This window comes from Solanum lycopersicum, chromosome 3, assembly GCF_036512215.1.
Source record: "Solanum lycopersicum chromosome 3, SLM_r2.1".
NCBI lineage: Eukaryota > Viridiplantae > Streptophyta > Magnoliopsida > Solanales > Solanaceae > Solanum > Solanum lycopersicum.
In genome coordinates, this window is record NC_090802.1 from 66,542,977 (window position 1) to 66,566,467 (window position 23,491).

Here is a 23,491-nt window from a genome sequence, read left to right on the forward strand (position 1 = left end):
TGGATCAATACTTAATATTTATTTTTTTACGTGTACTATATTTCTATTGCGTCTCAAAAATGATTGGTTGAATTTCAGTATTCGCATGTTGTGTGTGCCTCTAATAAGTGCGGATATTTTTTATAAAAAGAAAAATTACTTTAAATGTTTTATCTTTTTGATCTCTTGCCGAGAATAATATCTTTTCAATTTTACTGACCACTAAAATAAAATAAAATACCAAATTACACTTCATAGTTCACAACTTACCCCTTATCTCACATCTAACTTTTTAAAACACCGACTATAAATGGAGAAAAAATCAAATATCTAATTGCATTATATATAATTTTGTTGCAATTCAAACTATAATATTAATATTTATTTTACTTTATTAACTGCTAAATCGCATTGCAAAGTGAAATATATGAATATTGGACAGCTTAGAATGGGTAGAACCTAAAATGTTAAATGTCTATTAATTGTCTGGTGGGTACTGTTCAATGTTTGGAAGATATGGTGAATAATGAAAATCAGAATGGGTCTTCATTTAACTTCTGTTTCATAGAATTGGAATAATATGGGTTATGTACCCACGTACGAGTTCAATTAAATTTAATAATTTCTATATTAATTATATTTTAAAAAATTATCATATATATATATATAAAAAAAAATTTAAAAATTTTATATTATTATTTAAAATTATTATTTAAAATTTTAAAATTTATAAAATTTAAATTCTGATTCGATATTTCCGATCACCAATTGAAGATGGTTAGGTTAATTTAGTTGATTTTGGAATGGGGTAGTTGGACAGCATCTTCACCACATTACATATCTCTGTATAATTTTTTATTTTTTTTTTTTAAAAATGATATACTGTCGGTGCTCTTGGCCCGATTCCCAAAAAACACTTATTTATTTATCATTATATAAATTGTTTTTTTTTAGGAATAATAGGACTTCTAATCCCTCATTAATAAATTGCAGTTTTTAATATTTTTATATATGCTTCAACACACTTAACTGATCATTAATACGTTAAAACGTACGATTTTATTTTCTTTGTATAAAAATATATGATTTTCACGTTTTATATCAGTTTACGTAATTAATATAGTTGAAATGTAAAAATCAAATAAAAAAATTTAATTTTATTATATGAGTTTTGTCTCCTTTAGCGTTATGTACAAAATAACATTAGCAAATTTTTATCTTACGAATCTCCTTTAATATAAAAAAAACTAGCTAATTTATAAGATACTTTGTTCAAACATTTAAGAATTTATATAAAACCAACATTTTTTTAAGAAAAAATATTTTTTATTATATCTTTAATATATTAACATTGAACTAATGTCTTTAAAAAATATAGTGAGTAAATACATTTAAAGTTCAATCAATTAACAAGGATAAAATGATAAGTTTACTATATTTATTATTTTCTGGATAAATATGACAAGTAAAAAGGTATAGAGGGAATATATTTTTCATGAAAATATCTTTTTTATTTAAATAGCCAAATAATATTTTCAATGTTGCCCATTCATTTAGCAGGAATGATATTGGGTCTCTCCAAGGCCCAATTAGACAGTTAAGTGGGCTGCTGATTGGTAGGTTGAGTATTTTGGCTATTGGGCTTACATAGGCCCATCAAGGCCACTACTGGGCTGCTGCTATATCTACGAATCTTAAACGGATCTATGCATACTATAATCCTTCGCATATCTCATTTGTGAAATTTCACTAAATATGTCATTATTGTTGTTACACTAATTTTCTATTTGATAATTGAAGAAGCGGTAAAGTATACTTCGGTTTAGTATGATATTCAGTAATACCTTATTGAAGTTATGGTCTATAGCATTTACAAAGTTAATATTATTTCTCCAGTCATTTCTGTTTTTATGCGGACACACGATATAATGGAAGATCAACAAGTAAGAATACATTAAGAAAGACAAAACGTTACAATCATAGAGACATGTATTTGGATTATTCATGCTTATTATTTAACTTTCTCTTTGGATTTGTACTAATAAGTAATAGATATGTTAATATATGATCTCTATTAAGTAGATAATTTGATATTCTGAAAATACCAAATACCAAATGATACTAATGTCTCATACAAATCCAATTCCAAATATCATAATTTTAAAATCTTACCAAATACTAGATTACTAAACACCAAATAACCAAAAATTTCAATTCAATTCGATAATTCAATTTTCGATATCCCTAATCCCACCTAATTTTAGGTTCAACAAGCCTAATTGGGCCAAACAGAGGCAGTAAAGAGCAAAATGCAAATGATTTTAGAATTGAAAGTAGCCCATAATATGTGCAACAAACTAAATATAGAAAATGTGGGACCGACATATTCTCACACCTGCCTTAGCTTTTTAACATTTCAACTATTCCACGCAACGCTAAGGAAACGCATAAATTCCAAATATTCAATTCGATTCGTTTCAATTTGCTATTCTTACTTTATAATTTAAATAATTAAAAAAATATATTTTTTATTATAAAATTTTCAACTACTTTAACGATTAATTTGAAAAACAGTGATAAAAGAACCTCGCTAAAAACAAGCAGGTATATAATTTGACGATTTAAAGGATTTCTCTCTACCATATGTTTGCTCTTTTTATATACGTAGTTTTATGTGTCTAAGTTAAAAGTTACTCTCTCCGTCCATAATTGTTTGTCATATTAAGGTCATGCACACTTCTCAAGGAAAATTTAATACAACGTGTAATTTGACTAATATAACCCTATCAAGAATATCAAAAGTTTAGCTTAACTTTCCAATTGGACTACATTTTCATTAAGGGCATATTTGAAAAAAAAAGACTAATTATTTTTTAATTATTTAAATTGACAATTAATCTTGAACATCTATTTCTATTATATCTGTCAAACAATTATGAACGAAGAAAACATGTTTAAAACATTAATTAGTTTGATCTTCGTTAATCCGAAGGTGTGGGCCATAGTTGTTAAAGTGGATACATCTATTTTAGGTTCAAATTGCACTAATTTAAGGCCCCATACGTTTTCCACGCGACTGCACAACTAATTCAACTCCTACTCTCTTTTTGGTTTTATTAATTATTGCCAAAATTCTTAAAATCTTTTTTCAAAAATTCTTTTACGCTTTTCTGCAATATTTTCCTCACACGTTAGAGAAAAAGTAGTAATCTTTTTCTTTTTTTTTTCTATTAAAAAGTATTACTAATAACAATTCAATAATAAGATTTGCTTTAATTGTTACAATTAATTAACTTTTCCTCTCTCCTTCAATCTTACTCGTTAACAAAAATACTTAAGAAGAAAATGAAGGCAAGTGTCTTTATAATAATCAATTATTCAGAAAATGATTAAAATTAAAATATATTTAACTTTCGTTTTCCTTTTTGTCCCTCATAAAAAAATACAGGAATCGTTTGGTTAGATATATAAATATAGAATTACTAAACAAAGTGAATTAATAATATTGATATTAACTTTGTTGAGATTATATTTTGTTGGTCCACTATTTGAATAGCAATTCTGGCTTTGATCATGTTTATTCACGTATCAATAACGCTGATATTGCTAATACAATAAATTATACATTATGTAATATTAAGTAAGATATATTAATTGAAATAATATCAGATAAAATATTAAATTATTTTAAAACTTAACATATTCTATTAAACAGCCAGTAAATTTACGAGCATATTTTTTTAAAAAAATAAAATAAGATTGTTAGTATAGTTGACCTGCTACATGTAACGTGAAATTGTAATCAATAGTTGCAACTCAAATGTCATATAATTATATTACATTTTTATTTATAAAATAAAAATATATTGAAAAATCAAATTGTCAGAAACTTGCAAGACTTTGAGAAATTAATTATTTTTCTTTCTTTTTTTTTTCTTCTGAAAATTGAACCATTAAATTAAGAAGAAGAAAAAAAGGGAGATTAGCGAGATTTAAGCTCTGGATCAGTTAACTGTGGGCACATGGTATGATATTAAATTCTCCAGTTAGCCAATTTTGATTTTTGACTTTCAAAATATTATATTATTATTATGTTAAATTAATTCAGTATGTGTAAGCATAGTTTTAATATTTTATGACATAGATTTTGACTTATATATTATTAATATAATTAAAAGAATTATGATTTTGATTTTCGAAGAAGTCTTAAATTATATTATTCATACACATGAAATGTAAAAGTACTTAAAATAAAGCCCAAACGATTTATTTTGTTAATCAATAATACAAAAAAAAAACAGTTCAATTGGGATATTATAATCAAAAATTCGTTATCTAAGCAATTAATTTCTATAATAATATATGAATTTATATATTTGTTAGTATTATAATAACTAGATAAATTATTCGTGTTAATATTTGTTTATAATACAATAATATCTATAATAAAATTACATGCTTCGATGTGATTGATATTTCTTTTACGAACGATATCGATATGAGTCATTCCAATAATGATTATTCGCTATTGACTTGATACATGAATTAATGAATTAAGAAATTGTAAGTGCTAAGGGTAATTTGAAATTAACTTTATTAAACATAAGCAATCTAAATATTTCAAAATAAACAATATTTCTTTCATTCCATATTAATTAAAAATTTTAAGTTTTTTTCATCGTTCAAAGTTCAATATAAATGTCTGTTTTTTTTTATTTGTCTTTTTCTTTAATAAAATTAGATACTTCATTCATTCCATTTTATATGTTATGTCTTTACTTTGCACTTACATTAAGAAATGATGTGATTTTACCCTTTTATTCTTATTTAATATTTTTTAATGTTAACTTTATAATAAATGATGATTACATTTTCTAGATTAATCAACTAATCTATCAAGGATATAATAGGGCAAAAACTAATAATTTATGCATAAATTTCATTAAGTGACAAATATTATGGTCCATTTATATATTAAAAAAAATGACATATATAATGAGACAAATAAAATATTTTCTATGAGATATATTGCATTACTGACAATGTTATATTTATGATTTCATAAAAAGCAATAGTAGGAAGTAAGACTTAAATTATGTCCATCAATGTTTTTTTTATAAGTGTATATTGTCTTATAACTTCAGTTAATATGAATAAAGAGAACATTTAGTAGCAATGATAAAATAGACGCGATATGATAAATTATATATTGATTTTATAAATCAAATAAATACTTTTTTTATTTTTAATTATTTATTTATTTTTAAATTCACACATTTATTAAGAAAATAATGATTAATTAAATAAATTTATCATTTTACTTCTATTAATTATTAAATAGATGAATGTAAAACTAATATTGTTCAAAGTAATTAATAAAAATATAAAAGACAAAAAAATATTATTCTTTCTTAGTTTATAGAAATAAATAAATAAGTAAAAATAATAAAAAAAAAAAAACAAATAATTACGAACGAACAATTTTCAGACACTACTGTCTTAAATGTCGAGATTTATAAATTAGAATAAGTATACCGCGTATACAGTTAAAAAGCAATAAAAACAATACAAATAATTAATGATCATAATTAGTGCTTGATTAAACACTCGCTAATCAAAAGCGTGTGGTGAATAACACCTATAATTTGATCATTAGTTATAAGGTACTTGTCTCTTCTAAATTCTCCATTCTTGTTCCTTTTTTTTCACCTTCACCAAATTCACCATTAATTTATTCTCCATTTTTTCTCTATATATAACACACACACAAAGAAAACCCTAATCCTTAATTTTTTTCTTCTTCCAAAAGTTTCTATTATGGCGGATAGAGTATACCCAGCTGCTAAACCAGCTGTTCCTAATGGCACTGCTGCTCCGGCTCCCGCTCCTGCCGCCGCCGCCGCCGCCAACGGCGGAGCTAATCAGACGTTTCCGGCGAACAAAGCTCAACTTTACAACGCTGCTAGACCTACTTACCGTCCTATGCCGCCTCCCCGCCGTAAACACCGACGGAGCTGCTGTTGTTGTTGTTGCCTGTTTATTACCTTATTCATAATCACTATTGTTCTACTTGCTGCAATTGCCGGTGCGATTTTCTGGGTACTTTACCGTCCTCAGAGGCCTTCCTTCTCTGTTTCTACTCTTCAAGTCTCTCAATTCAATCTTACTTCTACGAAACTCGCGTCGAAATTCAGTCTCACCGTTGTTGCTCGTAATCCAAACAAAAAGATCTCTTTCTTCTACGATCCTATTAACATTTCGTTCAATTCCGCCGATGTTGATATCGGAGACGGATCGTTACCGGCTTTTACGCATAATAGGAAAAACACAACGACGTTGAAGACAGTAGTGTCAAGTTCAGGAAAAAACCTGGACGATTCTGCGATTTCTAATCTGAAATCTAAATTGAAGAATAAGAAGAGTCTGCCATTGGAGATAAAGCTTGATACAAAAGTTAAAGTAAAAGTTGGAAGCTTGAAAACGAAGAAAGTCGGAATTCGAGTTAAATGCAGTGGTATTAAAATTACTGTTCCTTCCGGCAAAACTCCGACTAAAGCTACTACTTCAAATGTGAAATGCAAAGTGGATCTTCGAATCAAGATCTGGAAATGGACTTTCTGAATAACACTTTGATTTGATTTTTCTTTACCCTGTTTCTTTGCTTGTTGATTTCTTTGTTTTTTTGGTAAATGGATGTTTGTAGGATATTGGTTTTTGTTATATATACATAATCAAATTTGTTCAGTTAGGATTGGAAGTAGCAGCATATATATTCATTCTTAATATACATTAATATTTGTATTTTGTTATTTGATCATATATTGAATTTACATTTCAATTTCTGCTATCATCAGACATATCGTTATCGTAATTTAATATTATCGGAATGAGAAATTTGCTGGCAATGGAAGTTGATGAAAGCTGTCAAGGTAATTATATTAATGTGTATGATTAAACAGGATGCATTGACTTAATTAAACACATTATTGCAGTAGAGGGCAAGTGCCTGCACACCAGAAAACAGCTGTGACAGGGGCGGTAGGACTATTAGCTTCAAAACAAACTTATAAATTTCAAATTCTAAATCCGTAAGGACGACAGAATGGGTTAAAGGGGCCATAATGAAGATTAGTTTATTGTAGTGAAATAGGGTGAAGAAATTTTGTCGGTGAAAAAATTGTAGTAGTTGGAATAGTAGGACCACTCGACGTTTCCCCTAAAATTCAGAGATTTGTCATTAGTTGCCTTTCTTTCTCATACATTTATTTAATGTTATTTGCTTGTAACTTGAGGGTGTCTGGTTTGCAGAAAATTTGGAGCATAAATAAACTAATGAATAAGTATGTCAACGCATGAGATTTGGTGCCAAGTTACAAAGCAAAAAGCATCTTAAAGGTGGCAAAGTAGTGTAGTAAATGTTGAATGTACAACTTCTTGTTGATATTGAATCTCGTTGGCATATTTATATTTAATTTTCTTAGTGAAAATTCTGACTTGGCTACGGCAAAGGCAACAAGTATGAAGTATATGATTGACATATTCTAAACATGGGAGGCTTTTTGTGCCTTAGGTGTTCAAATTAAAATAAAGAGTCATTCTCAATCTGACTCGTGTAAGTGGCAACACAACACATTTGATAAGGCATAATTTGAGGAAAGAAAATCACAGTATGACACTTGGGATGATAAAGATCAATGAGAGAGGAAGGCATCTCTTTCATAGTATTGAAGAATTTGAGTTAATGTGAGTATATAGACATCAAAGGCATGTGTAAGTTTGTGTAAAGGGCCACTCTTTCAAAAATCAAAACAATACTATAAAATGGAAAATACAAATTGCAATTAAATTGGGCATGTGGACAATGCCATATTGATGTATACTACTAACTAGTCCACCAAATAGTAACATGCCCTACATGTTTAGTCATACTTGGCTATGCTTCTTAAATCATTCTAACTCAACCAATTCTTCGGCCACCAGCTCATATTTAGTGCGACCATTCATGTAAATATACTCTATAATGAAATTTTACTATAATAGTTTCGGACAAATAATACTGCTATAAAAAGATTTGACGGTATTTTATTCCTTGTAGTATATGCAAACAAATTACAACTATTATGAAAGTCAGTATACTCCTCCTTCCTATCTAAGTTCAATGATTGGGGCCAGTCGCCAGATAAGCATTTCCTAATTCTAGACCTGTCCACTACAGCTAATTATTTGTAAAATATATAATTAAAAGAAGAAGCACACTATATAAGTTGTAAAGTCTCAATTGTTCGATTTTCACAACTTTATTTATTTATTACTACTTTATGAATAAAGACTCACATAGTTTCTTTAATACGACTAAATTTCTTTAATACAAACTTATGGAACATGTATGACGTATGTTAGCAATTAATAAGATCAATAAAAAAATTCTAATTGTGCTCTATTTATTTAGGGTAGGAAGTAAAGAAATGGTAGGTTTTTAATTATATTGCCAAAAATATTTTAGGCAAAATGTTGGGACAGTGGCGTAGAATGTGAAGTTGGACATGTAAATTCATTTTTTTCTTTTTAAGGTTGATAGTATTAAACATATAGATTTTCCTTTCTTGAGCCAAAGGTAAATGAAAAACCGTCTCTAAGGTCGTAGTACACCTGCCCTTCCCAAACTCCACATAGATTTTACTTTCTTGAGCTCAGGGTCTATGAGAAATGGTCTCTCGATAAGATTGCACATTCACTCTCTCCAGACCCCACATAGATAAATCTAGATAATTGATTAAAAAATGGCACTTGCACATTCAATTTTCCTATAGGACAACGACCTAGCTAATATTCACGGGGAGAACTAGAAATGTGCTACCTAAAAAATTAGCATTTCAATTACTTGATGATGATTTCATAACTACTACTACTAATGATTTTACATAATTTATTCGATATTTCTGATTTCTTTTCTTTTCTTTTCAACAAAAGCACCAAACAATCTAATCACATAACAGTGACAACCCATCCAACCATCTAAAATTTTCAAAGAAATTAACGCAGTACCACAGCTTGTATTTTAGGATACATTTCAACTAAACCGTAAAACTATAATGTGCTAGCTGGCCTTTCTTTTAAGCGACCACCTTTTTCTATATGAAATTGACATGTATGAAAGCTATAGAAGCAGCTAACCTAGAGGCCCTTATGATATACACAACCTGCTAAACAGTAGCCGAGCGACAAGCTCGTAAACATTCCAATTCAGTGGTGTTCTTACACACTTCTTGCCTGCTATAGCTATTTACATTACCTTCAGATTAACTTGTAAAATTCTTACCTTTGTACCTGCCAGTGAATAATTTTTTAGCTTGCTTCATGGTTTTCTGATTGGGAAGATACAAAAGCTAGTTCTCATCCTAACCACTCAAGAAGTAGAATCAAAACACAAATTAGCTATACACAGTCTTTTCCCTAGAAACCTTTAAACCTTCCCAGTAAATCACAGATGTTTAGTCCTACGCTGCAGCATAGCCAATAGAAACAACATTATGCCTCTGTCCCAAGTTAATTGGGGTCAGCTATATTAATCTTCACCATCCAACCATAAACATATAGCCTAGCAGACAAAGGAATATGTCTAAAACTACTGACAAGGAAGCTGCAGGCCAGCTTTTTGAAGAAGAAACACAGGAAACGAGAGCATGGGTCTTGTCTGAGTTGGTATGCTAAAATAAGACCGAAGATTCTAATTCCTAAAGCAACATCACATGAAAATAATCCAACAAACCCAGCTCCTCGTTTCCATTTCACATATTGCAGAGCCTTTCACACCGCAACACCAAAAAACATGGAACTTCAGGAACTATAAAAAAGCAAGTCACTTTTTTACATTTCAGAACGATTGTGCTGTTGCAGGTGCACATACATTAAGCATCTAAGTTCAAAATCATATATATACATATACATAATAATATACCTTTTTCATTTTGAGAGGAACAGACCAATTAATAAACACAAATTGTTCCTCCACCAATACTTGATATATGTCCCTTCAATTTTGTTCCTGCAGCATCTCTCCAAGTAGTTCCGCGCCTCTTTTGTTAATGTCACCACCTCTTAACAGTGTTGTAAGGAATCTCGCAGGATGGTACAGGCTACTAGGCATATCCTACAGAAATTAAAACGCAAAGGTCAGACGATGTTGTGTAACATGTAGAGATTGCTGGTCATAAGTGATAACAAAAAGAAACAACACTTAATGTGCTTACCTACAACAACATACCCAATGTAATCCCACAAGTAGGGTCTAGGGAGGGTGGTGAGTATGCAGCCTTACCCCACCTTTGTGAAGGTAGAGAGGTTGCTTACAATAGACCCTCGGCTCATGCAACTACATTCATCTTATGATGAAGTAACATCATTAAAAAGACATCACATGCAAATAGAGGTTCGAATGATGATGATACATTAGCTCTGCATCATATAACTTCATTCATGCCATGTTATAGGACACTATTGGTGCAATACAATACAAGTGAACCAGAACTATATGATGCAACTAACTTGACCAGACACTGAGCAGTTATGAGCAGAAATAGAATTACAGGCAACAGAGTTTGATTGCAAATCAACAGGAGTACTGGAACCTGGAAAAGAAACTTTTACTTTTTCTGAAACATAAATCTAAGGTTCAAATAGTCAACAATTTGCCACCTAACAGAACCTTTATCTCCCGTTACTTCCATCTTTACCATTTAATTCGATAGACCTTTTTCCGCAGCAGATTACAACAGCATCTAGTTTACTTTTAGTCATTGTTCAGTGGATAGTTGTACTCCAGACGCACACAAAGATACAAAATCATGTCCCCAGATGACTGCATTAACATCAATGACACCACCATCCATAAATAATAAACCTGAGCCTCTAGTTGTACCTTCTAGCTCGTCAATTTTTAGGTGCATCAAATCTATCATATATCTGTCTGACTATACTACTCTATTCACGTTTACTTATCCACTTTGAACTTGGCATGCTCCTGAACAAACGATGATTGACATGAGTATTTTACCACAATACCCATATTAATTGATGTTTATCTTAGGTCTTGAAATGAATTGGATAATAAGTAATTAATGTTATGGGCAAAACATTAAAAAAAATGCTTATCTTGATATGCTATAAGTGAAAACTAAAATTGATATATTTGATGGTGGACAAATAAAAATGACCGGAAGTTGTATTATATTGTATATTATATATTATTATAATCAAGTTTAGGGTTTTCACTTCCAGGTCCTAACTCGCCAAAGCTACCGCCTATCGATTGAAATTTCCCTCCTCAGCCAGAGGCAGAACCGGCTCCCCCCCGAACCATCCTCGGAAGAGTAATGAAAGAGAAGGAAACAGGAGTTTCTCGCCTCCCAAGAGTTTAAAGAGGTGGAGTGTCACGCCAACAACCTAGAGGCGAACAACTACATGAAGGTTCGTCCAATCATCCATGGCAGCCAGGCAAGCTCCCCGTCGAGCAGCCGGTTCTCAATCAAGCTTTATTCCCTTTTCAAGTTGGAAAAAAAGAAGTAAGACCCCTGTGAAGCTTTACTTTTTTGTTATCGGTTAGAGCTCCTAGCCTTTTTGATTCTGTTTTATCTCCACACCTCTATCAATTCATTCTTTACCACATATTCTTTCTTGTTCTTTGTCGCCTTTTGAAAGGAAAGTCCGTCCATAGAGTTCCATCCCGCTAGAAGTGATCCTATCTTGTTTGGGGATTTCTATATATTATAGACTAATCTAAAAGTGGGAATCCCCTAAGTCCGAAATTGAATTACCAAAATGTCCACCATAAGTTGAACGACCATTTTAACCTTCAATCAATCACTACTTCTGTAACAATTTTATACAAAAATTCAAAATGCACATTTAAATCAATATTACTCTCATCAGATTTGAATACTATACAATGAATCAACGTCCACCAAATCGTGTCTTGAATATATTAATTACACAATGTGTTTGGTATTCCTTGGGAACAGATTCTCATATCTTTGTCTCCGTCATGCCAGACTTGAACTCAAACCAGCTCTCTGATATCCTCATTCTTTGACAGGTAATTTTTTGGGTATTTAGGTTTTCCATAGTTCTGGATTTTTATTTCTTTATATTACTATAATTCTTTGGCCAAATTTAGTATGTTTATTTTAATTGCTAGCTTAATCTTGCTAACTAAATCAATGTCTTCCTTATTGTATCTAAAAGTAATTTTCAGTTTAAAGTCTCATTTCTTGAACTTACTCTGTGATTTTGTTGGCTTAACCGTAGGGGTTTCTATTTTCAACCTTTCTAATTCTATAATGTTCAGAATCTTTTGACTTTTTATTCTGTATGAGATCAAACAATTAGAGGATATGTGACAAAACTACCTTTTCAACACTTGAGAGTACTATATAATGTTACCAAAAGCAATTGAGGAGATATAATAGATGAAGAAATCATCAACATCAAAACTAAAAGAATTATGTGTTCTATTTTATAATAAATAGAAAAGCCCCCTCATTAGCTCTTTATCTTTTGGAATCCACCTCATCGAGCTCAACGTTTGTGGACTTTTTTATGAAGGCCTAACTTAACAGTCCGGATGGTTGATCCACAAGGGTCTAAGCCTTGAGGAGGGAAATTCAAATTGATCAGAAGGCTCCCCGAAAAGATGACAAGAATCTCCGGACTGTGAAACATCCTGATGCTCTGAACCTAGATAGCAATCTCCTAATAAAGAACACCAACTAACTAAGATTTATCACTACCCAATTTTAGAAAGACACAAAAACAAAAAGCCTATGGAATCCCTTATGTAACTGGATAACCTACGGACAAGAAACTCATCAACAATTGGTCCAAAATCCACCTACTAAGTCTAACTAACTTAGAAAGACAAATTCTTTAACACCCAAAAACAATGTTAGCAGTCAAGTGAATTAACTTCTTATTGCATCAGGGTGCTAAGCTTGTATTTCTAATACTTCATTTCTTTATCCTTTCTGAATCCTATTTATGGGCCTAACTTTACATCAAAAACCTTCTATTAGGGTGCTTATCGGTCCTCCAGTATGATTTTGTATATTTGATTCATTTTATTGGTTATCAGTTTGTAAGCACACTAAGCCAATGACCAAACCAATAATTAATCAATTTTCAGTTAAACAGTTAGACATCCTAAACGGTTCTATTTTCGGTTTTCCTGATAAGAAAATGCTACTTTAATCTGCTTTTATAGTCATTGAACCATAAACTAATATCTGAAAATCCAAAACCAAACTAATAGTCCAATAAAAATATTTAAAGAAGTGTTTTTAAATATTTATACCCCAACACCGATAAACCAATAACATTTTTAGATTTAGTTTATCGGTTAAACCGGTTTTGGATACTCCATTGAACCATTAAGAGTATGTCCCCAAGGCCTAGCTCGAGTGGCAAAAAGTGGAGGATTTGTGGCTTAGGTCGTAGGTTCAAGCCCCACACCACGCAAAGTGAAGCCTGATATTGAAGTGGTATTGAAGTGGAGAAGGGTAGAGGGGCGGGCCCATTATCCACCGAGTTTAGAAGGTTGTGATTGGTCCTAAGGACGGGTCACAGATGGATTTCTCGGTTATCTAAAAATTAAAAGTATGAAACGAGGGAAACTTTTTCCTAAATTTTCATGTACCTACCCTTATCGATGAGATCGACAACACTGATAAACCAATAGCATTTTTTTCAGTATGGCTTATCAATTAAATTGATTCTTGCTAAAGCCCTACTTTTAATACCAAAAGGCAAAGGCATAGTAATATAATTAATAGGGGTATTCGCGAAAAATCATATCAAAAGGGAAAAAATATGATATTGTTTGGTTTGGTTTTACTTTTAATTTTTTAACTTTAAACCCCGATGGACAAAGAAGATGCACAGTGAAGCCCTTCCACACCTGTATGAAGCATCTCCTCTCGAGATTGGTTCTTCCAAACACCCAGTGCTGACCACACTGAGAGACACGAAAGCGCAGGTAACGCCAGTTGGCGAAGTGGCGTTAAGCATCCCTGTCCTTTCAGGTCAGGAACTCCTGCAATAGGCAGCCAGCCTATTGGAAAAAGACTACTCTCATCCCTCTCCTTTCAGTCGAGCGAGCTAATTTTTGTCGTGCGCTGAGCGAGAAAGGTCTCTTCTTTCCTTTCGATTTATTCACTGATCTGAAACTTAGCACTTGTTTTCTTATTGATTCCCAGGGCGGTGGCATTCTTGAATGAAGTCTATCCGAACCGAATTAGCACTTCTCAGATCAGGTGGAAAGAACAAAAGATGTGCTCCAAGTCCTTGGGTTGTTGAACAGAATCCAACCACACCAGAATGGATGGTACAAAGTCCTCCAGCTTTTCATAGTGGGAAGGACCGGGGGGTTCGCTTTTTGATAATCAATAAGTAGTGTAGGCTTCGATAGACTTGCAATAGCGATTCTTACCAGCAATCTTAGCATTTTTGAAGATTTCGCCACCAGTCCTTCTCAATCGACCGAGCCTTTTTTTAACTTGAATTACACGACTTTTAAAGAGCCGAGTCTGTAAAAGGCTTATCTGATGGGTAAGAAAGACTTCAGTCTATCCAATTCAAGTTCAAGACCAGTTAAGAGAGCTACGTCCAGCAGGGTTGGGCTCATCATCCCGAATCGAAAATGAAAGGAAGGCCCGCGCGCGGTTAGGAAGATTGGCCGCAGAGCAGTACCACCCACCCTACCCTACCACCTATAGGCGGACGTCCTACAGCCGCCACTCCGTTTTGTTAACAACAGGTACTCTTTCTGCCTTACTTTAACAAGTAAGCAAGTAAACTACCTTCACGGGTAAGGATCATCTGCCCTATGAAAACGCATAGCCTCTATAGTGGTCTAAGGCACCTAAAATTTTGGATCCCGCTCTCAGCTTCGTCGATCCTCTCAAGTTTCTTATCCTGTTGAAGGCTTATGAATCGTTTTCCCCAAAACAAAAGATCGAGCCTACCTCATCTCCTGCTCGAACCTTTGCTGCCTGAGTTATATAGCTGACTGCGAGAAGGAACGTTCAAGCTATGGCTGCCCAGAGATGTCTTGAGCAATCGGAGAAGCACTTTGATAAACAGATTTGATCTTGACCGATTCAATTAAGGTATTAGTATTTGTTCTATTATACAACAAAGATCGCATTTTTTGCACTTCGTTCAAATAATAGTTAGACGAGACGGCTGCGATTGACAAAGTAGGGGGAGGTGAGTCTTGTCTCCTTTCACTTTGTCGTACCCGGAGAGCCCCTTTATTCTGAATTAAAGAATTAGGAATCAATCAAATCTCCCCAAGTAGGATTTGAACTGATCGACCCAATTGGCTCTCGTTCTGGTTTGGCGGAAAGGGGAAAAGCACAAAATCTTTCTTCCTGGTTGGTGTACTAGGGCGAGGCGAATCCCACCCCTTTCGTTAGCTAGCTTAGCTTATTTGGTGATTTGTGCTAATGTTTCTTTGGTAATTCAAACTAAGGAGAATCAAAAAAAAATTCTACACACTGAGAATTTCAAAAGGAAATCAGTAGCAGAATGAGAATAGAAATAAAAATATAGCCAAATCTAATACTCTTCCTTGTCCTTTCCTTGTCCGTCTCCCTTGCTGTCTTACTAACCTCAACTGTTATTCTACCATTCTTCCAATAATGTTTATTAGACAACTATATTCTCTCATCTTCGGCTAATCTCTTTCTTGTATTTTATGGATATGGCTTCAACATACTGCTCAAAGGAGCTGTCTTTTACTAGAGGTTGTTCAACCAATATAACAATTCACAAAAAATAGAGTTAAAATCATATATTATTTGCACCTTATACTCTTTAGCAAGATCTTTTACATATTGTAGATGTATGCATCAGTCCTTGTTCATGAGTGGGGAGCACGCCACCTAATCTTTTATTTGATTGTAACGCTTATTATGCATAGGTATCACATTCATCATTTGTCACTAAGACTTAGTTTAGAATTACAATTCTTTTAATAAGGTACTTGGATTATTATATTGAATCACAAAAATTAGTCATAGTTCTACACTTTTATAATTACCATATGTATAAAATTATTAAGTAATATTCTCATATACATTGCCAACTATAGTTACTCACTTTTCCCATCAAAATACAATAATAGAAGCGTTTGGTTATGATAGAACAATCGGATTGTCAAAGTGGAACATAAACCAAGAATATCGTCTATAAGAAAGAATTTGGTAACATATAAATACAATACATGTTTGCACTAAATTTTATTTTATGACTAGGGAAGCATGTCGTCGCTACCCTTGGGGTGCATACAAGGTAAAACTCTTGCTCTTATGCTATAGCTTGCAAAACCACACTAGAGAGGTAACCTGCACTAGGTAAGCCTGGTGCAACGAGCTCGGCACAGAAGGCAAACCCCTTGCTTTCGAACTTGAGATCTCCAACATAGAAGTCCCAAGCCCAAACCATTGGGCCACCCTGAAGGGTGTAACTCATTGAATTTAGCTGCTCAACTTTATTAAATTGTTCAACTTTGAAGGTTAGATAATATCTTGCTCAACAAACCATTATTCGTTAACTACAACTTGTATTTTTCCACTATAGATTTATGTTAATCATTCAACTGCAGTTTTTATATAATTCAAATCAGTATATAATACTTACATGAGACACACACTATATCACGTGCTAAATACTAGTTATATCACAAGTGGGAAGCTCTAAAAGTGAAAAGTTCCGTCACCATATTGCCCATGAAAAGTTAATAACTTTTGTATCCTTGAAGTAGAAATTATTACAACATCATTTTTGTACAAAGTTGAAACACATTCTAATAAGAAAAACAGCATATTAAAGTAGGCACATTAACAACTCTTTTCATTACTCTCAAACCAATAGCCAACTCATATGCTATACCATGTTTAGAGAAGTTAAAATTTTGGATTGAATAATTAATGAATTAATAAATTTATTAAGCTATTGAATCTTTTCATATGTCGTGTATGTGAATGTTATAAATACAAGTACTTATCAAATTACGTGGGTAAACATTGTTCTTGCAATCTAGAAGAATTAATAACCACTCATTTTATTGTGATAGATGGTAGGTAATATAAAACGTCATTTTAAACCTATATAATAAGCAGTGGCATGCCAAAATTGTCATTAAGGAGTGTCAAAATAAAAGAAAGTTACAAGAAAGCCAACAAAATAAATAGTAAAAAATAAAAAAAAATGGATGCAGTCAAAAAGTACTAACATGTTGATAGATGCTCGGATTTGGGTGCAGGTGTCAGATATGGATGCGGATCCAAAGATCGGATCCTTCATTATCTAATTTTTAAGATTCAAAGATTCGGATCCATGTATGGATACGATCCCAAGGTTTCGCCTAAAAATAGAATTATAAAACCTAAATTATAAGATTATGTGGACAATTTGAGGAAAATCTTGGAAGGAGATTAAAGGAAAATGAGTGACATAGAAATTTCTATATAAAAGAGGTATTCCATATTCATCAATTTTACCTTGGCTTTTCTATTGATTATAGAAATTTAAAACTGTCTGGACTTTTCCCATCGATTTTGGTCGAAGTGTCCAAAATTGGTTGACCAAATCGAACAAGGTTCCCACACCCACACCCATGTCGTGTCAACACGGGTGCGATACCAAAAGTAAAGAGTCCGAATAACTTAGCTAATAGCAAAGGGAGAACACACAACCTCAAACAAATTTGGCAATTCCTTAACCACGACACTAAAGCTTCAGCTTGTGTCATAAGGTGCCAACACTAATGTATATATTTATTAAACCAAAATTAAACATATATATACAATGTAATTTTCGGTGAACGGGTGACACTAGACACCCCTCTGCAAGGGTAGTCTCCGCCCCTAATTATAAATGAGCAATAAAGGAGCAACAGGTTGAAAACAACTCAAAGTCTCTTTTCCTTCTCCATTCTTTGAGCATGTTTGGATCGACTTATTTTAGGTGCTTTTAAGCCAAAAATAACTTTTAAGCACTTTTGTAGTGTTTGGTAAGATTAAAAAAATGATTTTAAGCACTTGTTTTTAAGCTTAAACAACAAAAATAAGTTCAAAGTTATAAGTTAGGGATCCTAATTATGACTTAGGCTTATAAGTAATAAATTATAAGTCCATCCAAACAAACTCTTAAACTTGCCTTCTTGTATTCCGCCTACAAACTTATTTAAAAACTTCAGGATTGGCCTAGAAAATACATATGAAGCATAGAGATCGAGTAATGAAGGTTGTGAGTCAAAGCTTAGGAAATCAGAAATAGAATCACTTTAAATGTCAAGTAGGCTTTTAGCTTCTTTTCCCCACTGGTTTTAGTTCTTATATTCAGTAGCGGACCCAGGATTGTTATCAAGGGGTGTCAATAGTTGTAGTAAAAGATATCATTATGAGAATAGTATGACTAGAACCCATGAATTAAAGGAATTTTCCCAACAGTTTAACCACCAAACTAAATATTTAACTTGGGTCAAGAGGTGTCAATGCTTACATATGTATTTACTAAACCAAAATTTAATATGTAGATACAATGTATTTTCCGACAAAGGGGTGCTTGACACCCTTTTGGTAAAGGTGGGTATGCCACTGCTTATATTGTGTATATGTAGCAAAAACTGGCCTTCATTGTGTTACTTGTACAAAGTTCTTCATTTAGGACTAGCCTAAAAAATACATATGAAGCACAGAGATCCAGTCATGAAGGTTGTCAGTCAAAGCTTAGGAGACCAGAAAGAGAATCACTTTAAATGTCAAGTAGGCTTTTTAGTTTCTTTTATTAGCTGATTTTAGTTCTTATTGTGTATATGTAGCAATTCTGTCATAATTGCTTGCAGTCATATGGAAACTTTTTCATGTTGACCAGTCCGTTAGGCGAGAAGGCTCCTCCTTAGTGTCCATAGACAAAAGGCAGGTGCATAACAAAGCAACATAATCATCACCAAGATTGCTACCATCAACACATATAAAGATGATGAGCTTGCAATGATAGGGTCTCAAGTTGTTTTCTCTCTTAAGTATGTTTTTGTTTTATTATTTTCCATGAGGTAATAATGTCTCAAGAAAGTGTGACTTGTTTGGTATTGAAAGACTAATGCTAGCAGTGTATCCTAAAGTAACTATGAATCTTAACCTCTACTGTAATATTTATCTTCATTCCATTCTGTAGAGGCTCAACCACTACAGAACTTCATGTAACTGGAATAACTCAAGATATGACTTCCATTTAATGAGTACAGTTGTTGGCATTTCCATTTTAATACTTTTTGTATATTTGTTCCTCATTGTACATCAATATTTTGTACAGACACTGAGGAAATTATTTTGTTTTTGAAAGTTTTAGATTTATCGCAATCAATTAATATAATGTTGTATTTAAAATTTTAAATTTATTATATTCTTCCTTTGTTGAGCTATATAGGATCAGTATTTATCATTTTTAGGATTATTCTTTTTTACTTTTTTAGTTAATTTGTAATTTAACTACATTTTTAATGCTATTTATGTGAATTTGTAAATTTATGTTCATATGATAAGGGGGTTACGCGATTGCGCGTTTCCAGAAACTAGTGTTCACAGTAAATTCTTCCGAGGAGCTCCAGTTAGGAAATTTTGGTAAAAGAATTTCTCTCACCAGATTTTATATTTCAAAAAAGAAAGCAGCGAATAAAAAACCAGAAAATTACAGAAATAAATAAACCATTTATGTATCTCCTCAAATGTAATTTCTAACTGTCCCAGAAGGTTCACTACATAAACTCACTTAAAAGAAGGATTATTTTCATTTAAATTAGAGTAGGTTTTAGCATAACAAACCATTTGAGGAAAGTCTTCTTGTGCACTATTTTCAATCTCTGGCTCCAAAGGGGCCTGATAAAAATGAAAAACACTTGTAAGAGAAGTTAATCTTAGGGTGAACTTGCAGCTGACAAGAACAAATAAATAAAATGACATGTAAATAAAAGTTCCTAACCTTTCCTTTTTTATTAGAAGTATTCCTGTTGCTTTCCCTTTCATTACCAGGATCAGCTCTTTTAGAACCCTTGCTTGTCTGGGCTGCTTCGCTGTCAGGCCCTAGCTCTCTAGCTGCAAGGGTGTTTCCTTGACATACTTCATCAACTTGGATAGCAGGGATTGCACTACAACCTGTTTTAAGATTAGCTGTAAGAGTATTTTCTTGACATACTCTATCAACTTGGATAGCAAAGGTTGCAGTATTACCTGATTTACGATTAGCTGCAAGAGTATTTCCTTGACATTTCTTTAGAGCTTCTGCAATGGCACCAACAGCAATGTTGTAGCTCTCCTGAGTCAATGATCCCTCTTCACCCAATATTATTGCCCGTCGACACAAATCATTGTAACGACGGACCTTAGCTTGTGCGTCATCCAGTCCTTCGATTATGGAATGCTTGCTTGTAGCAGCATTGGTCCAGCGTTGCAATATGTACTTGGACGGAATAACGAAGACGCCAGACATTTGAAGTACCACAATCGCATGCCTACAAAGGTAACCTTTGTACTCAAATAAATGGCATGAACAGTACAGGTCAGACTTTGGTGCATCCCACTCCACCACAAAGTCCTGATTTGCTTCAAAATCTTTGACGGCATATGTTATAGATGTGCCGTCTTCTGATTCTTTTTTCAGGTGGCATGCAGAGGCTCCTATTACTTCAACTTGGAATTTCCTGAATATTTCATGAGTATACAGAAGCAACATCTGTTTCTCGAAGGGAGAGGGAGACAAAAGCTCAGGCGTCTCGTGCCATGCATCAAAATTAGCTTTCGCTTCCTCTTCATACCAGTCTTCAAGAATTAGCTTATGTTGTCCAATAAAGTCTCGAAGAGACATTTCACTTTGGATATATTTGTCAAAGAAAGAGTTTACGCTTTCGGATCTTGAAGCCATAGATAAGTTGGCAAATGACACACCCCTCATAAAAATAGGCACCCAAAGCTTGCGATCTTCATACAATGATTGGACCCACTCATCTTCTCTAAGACTGAACTTTTCGATCAACTTCCACCATCTGTGTTCAAAATGCTCTTCAGTCCATGACTTATATATGCACTTCCTAAACTTTGCCATAAATGTTTCATGCCACATGCTGAGATAATCAAGACGGCTTGGGATCTTCTCCAATATACTCCACAGGCTGAAGTAGTGTTGGGTGTTTGTCAAGATTGCTCCAACAGCTGCTTTGATGTTGTCATTTTGATCAGATAACAAAATTCTTGGACCTTGTCCACCCATTGCCAGGCACCATGTCCGCATCAACCATAAGAATGTATGCACTGTATCATCAGCAATTAGCGCACAACCTAGTAAGGTGGGTTGAACATGATGGTTTGCTCCAATGAAGAGAACCAAAGGTACTTTATATTTGTTTGTGAAGTATGTAGTATCAAATGACACCACATCACCAAAGTTGGAATAACTATCCATGCCTTTGGCGTCAACCCAGAAAACATTTCTTAATCGATGCTCCTCGTTTAAGTCTATAGCATAAAAAAACTTTGGATTCTCTTCCTGCATGTGCACAAAAAGTTCAAGCAAAACCTGAGCATCTCCTTCTTCTAAAGTCAAACTTCGACCTCTGTCATGTTGGTTCCTGAAAAGATTCTCCAGATTACCAGAGAATTGATATGCACCATACTGTTTTGATACAGAAGCCAACATATTCTTCCGCCGAACTTTTGCATCATTGTTAAGCGGATCAACGTTTCTGTGGCTTCTGAAGAAGTGCACTTGAGCTGGTAAAAGCTCATGGTTGTGTTCTCTGATGATACTATGAATATACCACTTTCCACTCGACCACCTTCTCTTCACATGCATACTAGCTTTACAGCCTATTTTAGGAGAAGGTCTGGGGTTGATCGCATCATCAGACTGCTGCTTGTTACCATATCTGATGCAGGAAAACTTTGCATCAATGAACTCTTTAGTTGCCCTAGAACGACGACTGCTCAATTTGGCAGTGCCAAACCCCTCTGATTTTGCATATTCTTTGTAGAATTCATATGCTGCTTCGTGTGAATCAAATTCCATATCATCTCGAACCTCCACATTACTGTTCCCAAGCCCAGCAGCTGATTCCATTGCTTGAATTTTCTTCAAGCTAAGATTTCAGTAACCTTGTCAAAAAATAAGATACAATGTCAGTTTTAAACATGACACGGAGAACAGAACATAAGTGAAAATCAAACTCAGTACATTTTTATGTGTTACATCAACACACATATAGTTGTTCTTATATACAAGACTTAAGCTCATAACCTAAAACAGTTCAGCATTTCACAGTTAAAGTGCCAGAATTTTGAACTGGTTAGAATTTTTTTTAAAAAAAAAAAAAAGAATTTTGCTCAATAATATTGACGTACATTCACATTCTGATGATCAATAGCCACAAATATATGAGTTCCTTACCAGTTTCAGAAAGTTCACAACGAAGCAATGGACTATTCCCTCGCTGATAGCGTACAAAAGTTCTCCAAAAAATCGATTACTAATACTCGAAAGCAGATTGATTACTAAACGATCAAAATTTCTGAACAATAGAGAAAATCCTGCATCGCAAATCAAAAATTCAAGTCATAAGAAACTTATAAGTTATAACAATCACAAAATCCGTAAGTTAACCATAAAAAAAACAATTGGAGAAAAGGATTAGGGTTTTTTTATATCGTTAAATCGGAGAAGAGGAGTGGAAGAGACGGAGACTCACTTACTGATGAATTTCGCCGGAGAACAGAACGGAGCGGTGGAGGAGCAATGTCATTTTTTGGCTGAAAAAAGATGAAATTTTTGTAACTTATGCGTGCGTTACGAAACTGAAGAGGTGGGTGTTGGCACTTGGCGCCTGGCGGATTTTCACAAAGTAAAAGAGTTGTGTATTTGCAATTTATGTCCCAAACTATGTTTTTGTTTAAATTTGCACCCTGTGGTTTTAGTTCTTACACTTTCTCCTCAATATATTAATCTACTATAACAAATTCAAAGAAGACTTCTGTTTTTAAGAGACAAAATTGAAATTATATGATCTTTTATTGTTTTGGAATTATATAAGATCTTTATATTTTCAAGTATGTTATTTTTGGCTTTTTTTTTCTTTTTCATTTTAGACAAGATTGAAATTATATAATTTTTAATTGTTTTGAAATTATAATATCTTTATATTTTCAAGTAGTGTTATTTTTTATTGAAAAATATAATTTCTTCTTAATTTAGATGAGATTAAAATTGTATAATTTTTAATTTTTTGATTTATATTTTCAAGTAGCGTCATGTTTTGTTTGAAAGATATTTTTTTTTACATTTTACACCTTATCTTCTTAGTTTTTACACTTTCTCCCTGTCACATTAATCCTATTGCAAAATTAAAAAGTTTTTTTATTTTCGAGAGATAAAATTGGAATTATATGATCATGAAGTTTTGGAGTTATAT

The 23,491-nt window shown here is 32.9% G+C and overlaps 2 protein-coding genes across 3 annotated transcripts; one reads left to right on the plus strand and one right to left on the minus strand.

Moving 5' to 3' along the window:
* The first annotated feature begins 5,442 nt into the window (after positions 1-5,442).
* Positions 5,443-6,826, plus strand: LOC101266204 (NDR1/HIN1-like protein 13). Its single transcript, XM_004235548.5, has one exon. The coding sequence runs from the start codon at positions 5,797-5,799 to the stop codon at positions 6,598-6,600; it is 804 nt and encodes a 267-aa protein (XP_004235596.2). The 5' UTR covers positions 5,443-5,796; the 3' UTR covers positions 6,601-6,826.
* Positions 6,827-9,824: 2,998 nt separating this feature from the next.
* LOC101265907 (protein FAR1-RELATED SEQUENCE 4) lies at positions 9,825-22,922 on the minus strand. Of its 2 annotated transcripts, none has more exons than XM_004235547.4 (6): positions 22,776-22,922; positions 22,474-22,613; positions 20,265-22,181; positions 20,017-20,189; positions 19,860-19,913; positions 9,825-10,129 (listed from the first exon to the last, which is right to left on the minus strand). In XM_004235547.4, the coding sequence occupies exons 3-6, from the start codon at positions 22,144-22,146 to the stop codon at positions 10,013-10,015; spliced, it is 2,226 nt and encodes a 741-aa protein (XP_004235595.1). In that variant the 5' UTR covers positions 22,147-22,181; positions 22,474-22,613; positions 22,776-22,922; the 3' UTR covers positions 9,825-10,012. The 2 variants fall into 2 exon arrangements, with proteins under 2 accessions (XP_004235595.1, XP_010318501.1); XM_010320199.3 differs by having other exon boundaries at positions 22,772-22,917.
* Positions 22,923-23,491: the final 569 nt, after the last annotated feature.

Excerpts from the sequence above, each read along its gene's own strand:
- LOC101266204 (XM_004235548.5), top strand. The coding sequence starts at position 5,797 with ATGGCGGATAGAGTATACCCAGCTGCTAAACCAGCTGTTCCTAATGGC.
- LOC101265907 (XM_004235547.4), bottom strand. The coding sequence starts at position 22,146 with ATGGAATCAGCTGCTGGGCTTGGGAACAGTAATGTGGAGGTTCGAGAT. Across the intron at positions 20,190-20,264 it reads TGCAGCTAATCGTAAATCAG|GTTGTAGTGCAATCCCTGCT; the intron begins GTAATACTGCAA and ends ATCTTAAAACAG. Across the intron at positions 10,130-19,859 it reads AAGAAGACTTTCCTCAAATG|GATATGCCTAGTAGCCTGTA; the intron begins GTTTGTTATGCT and ends TAATTTCTGTAG.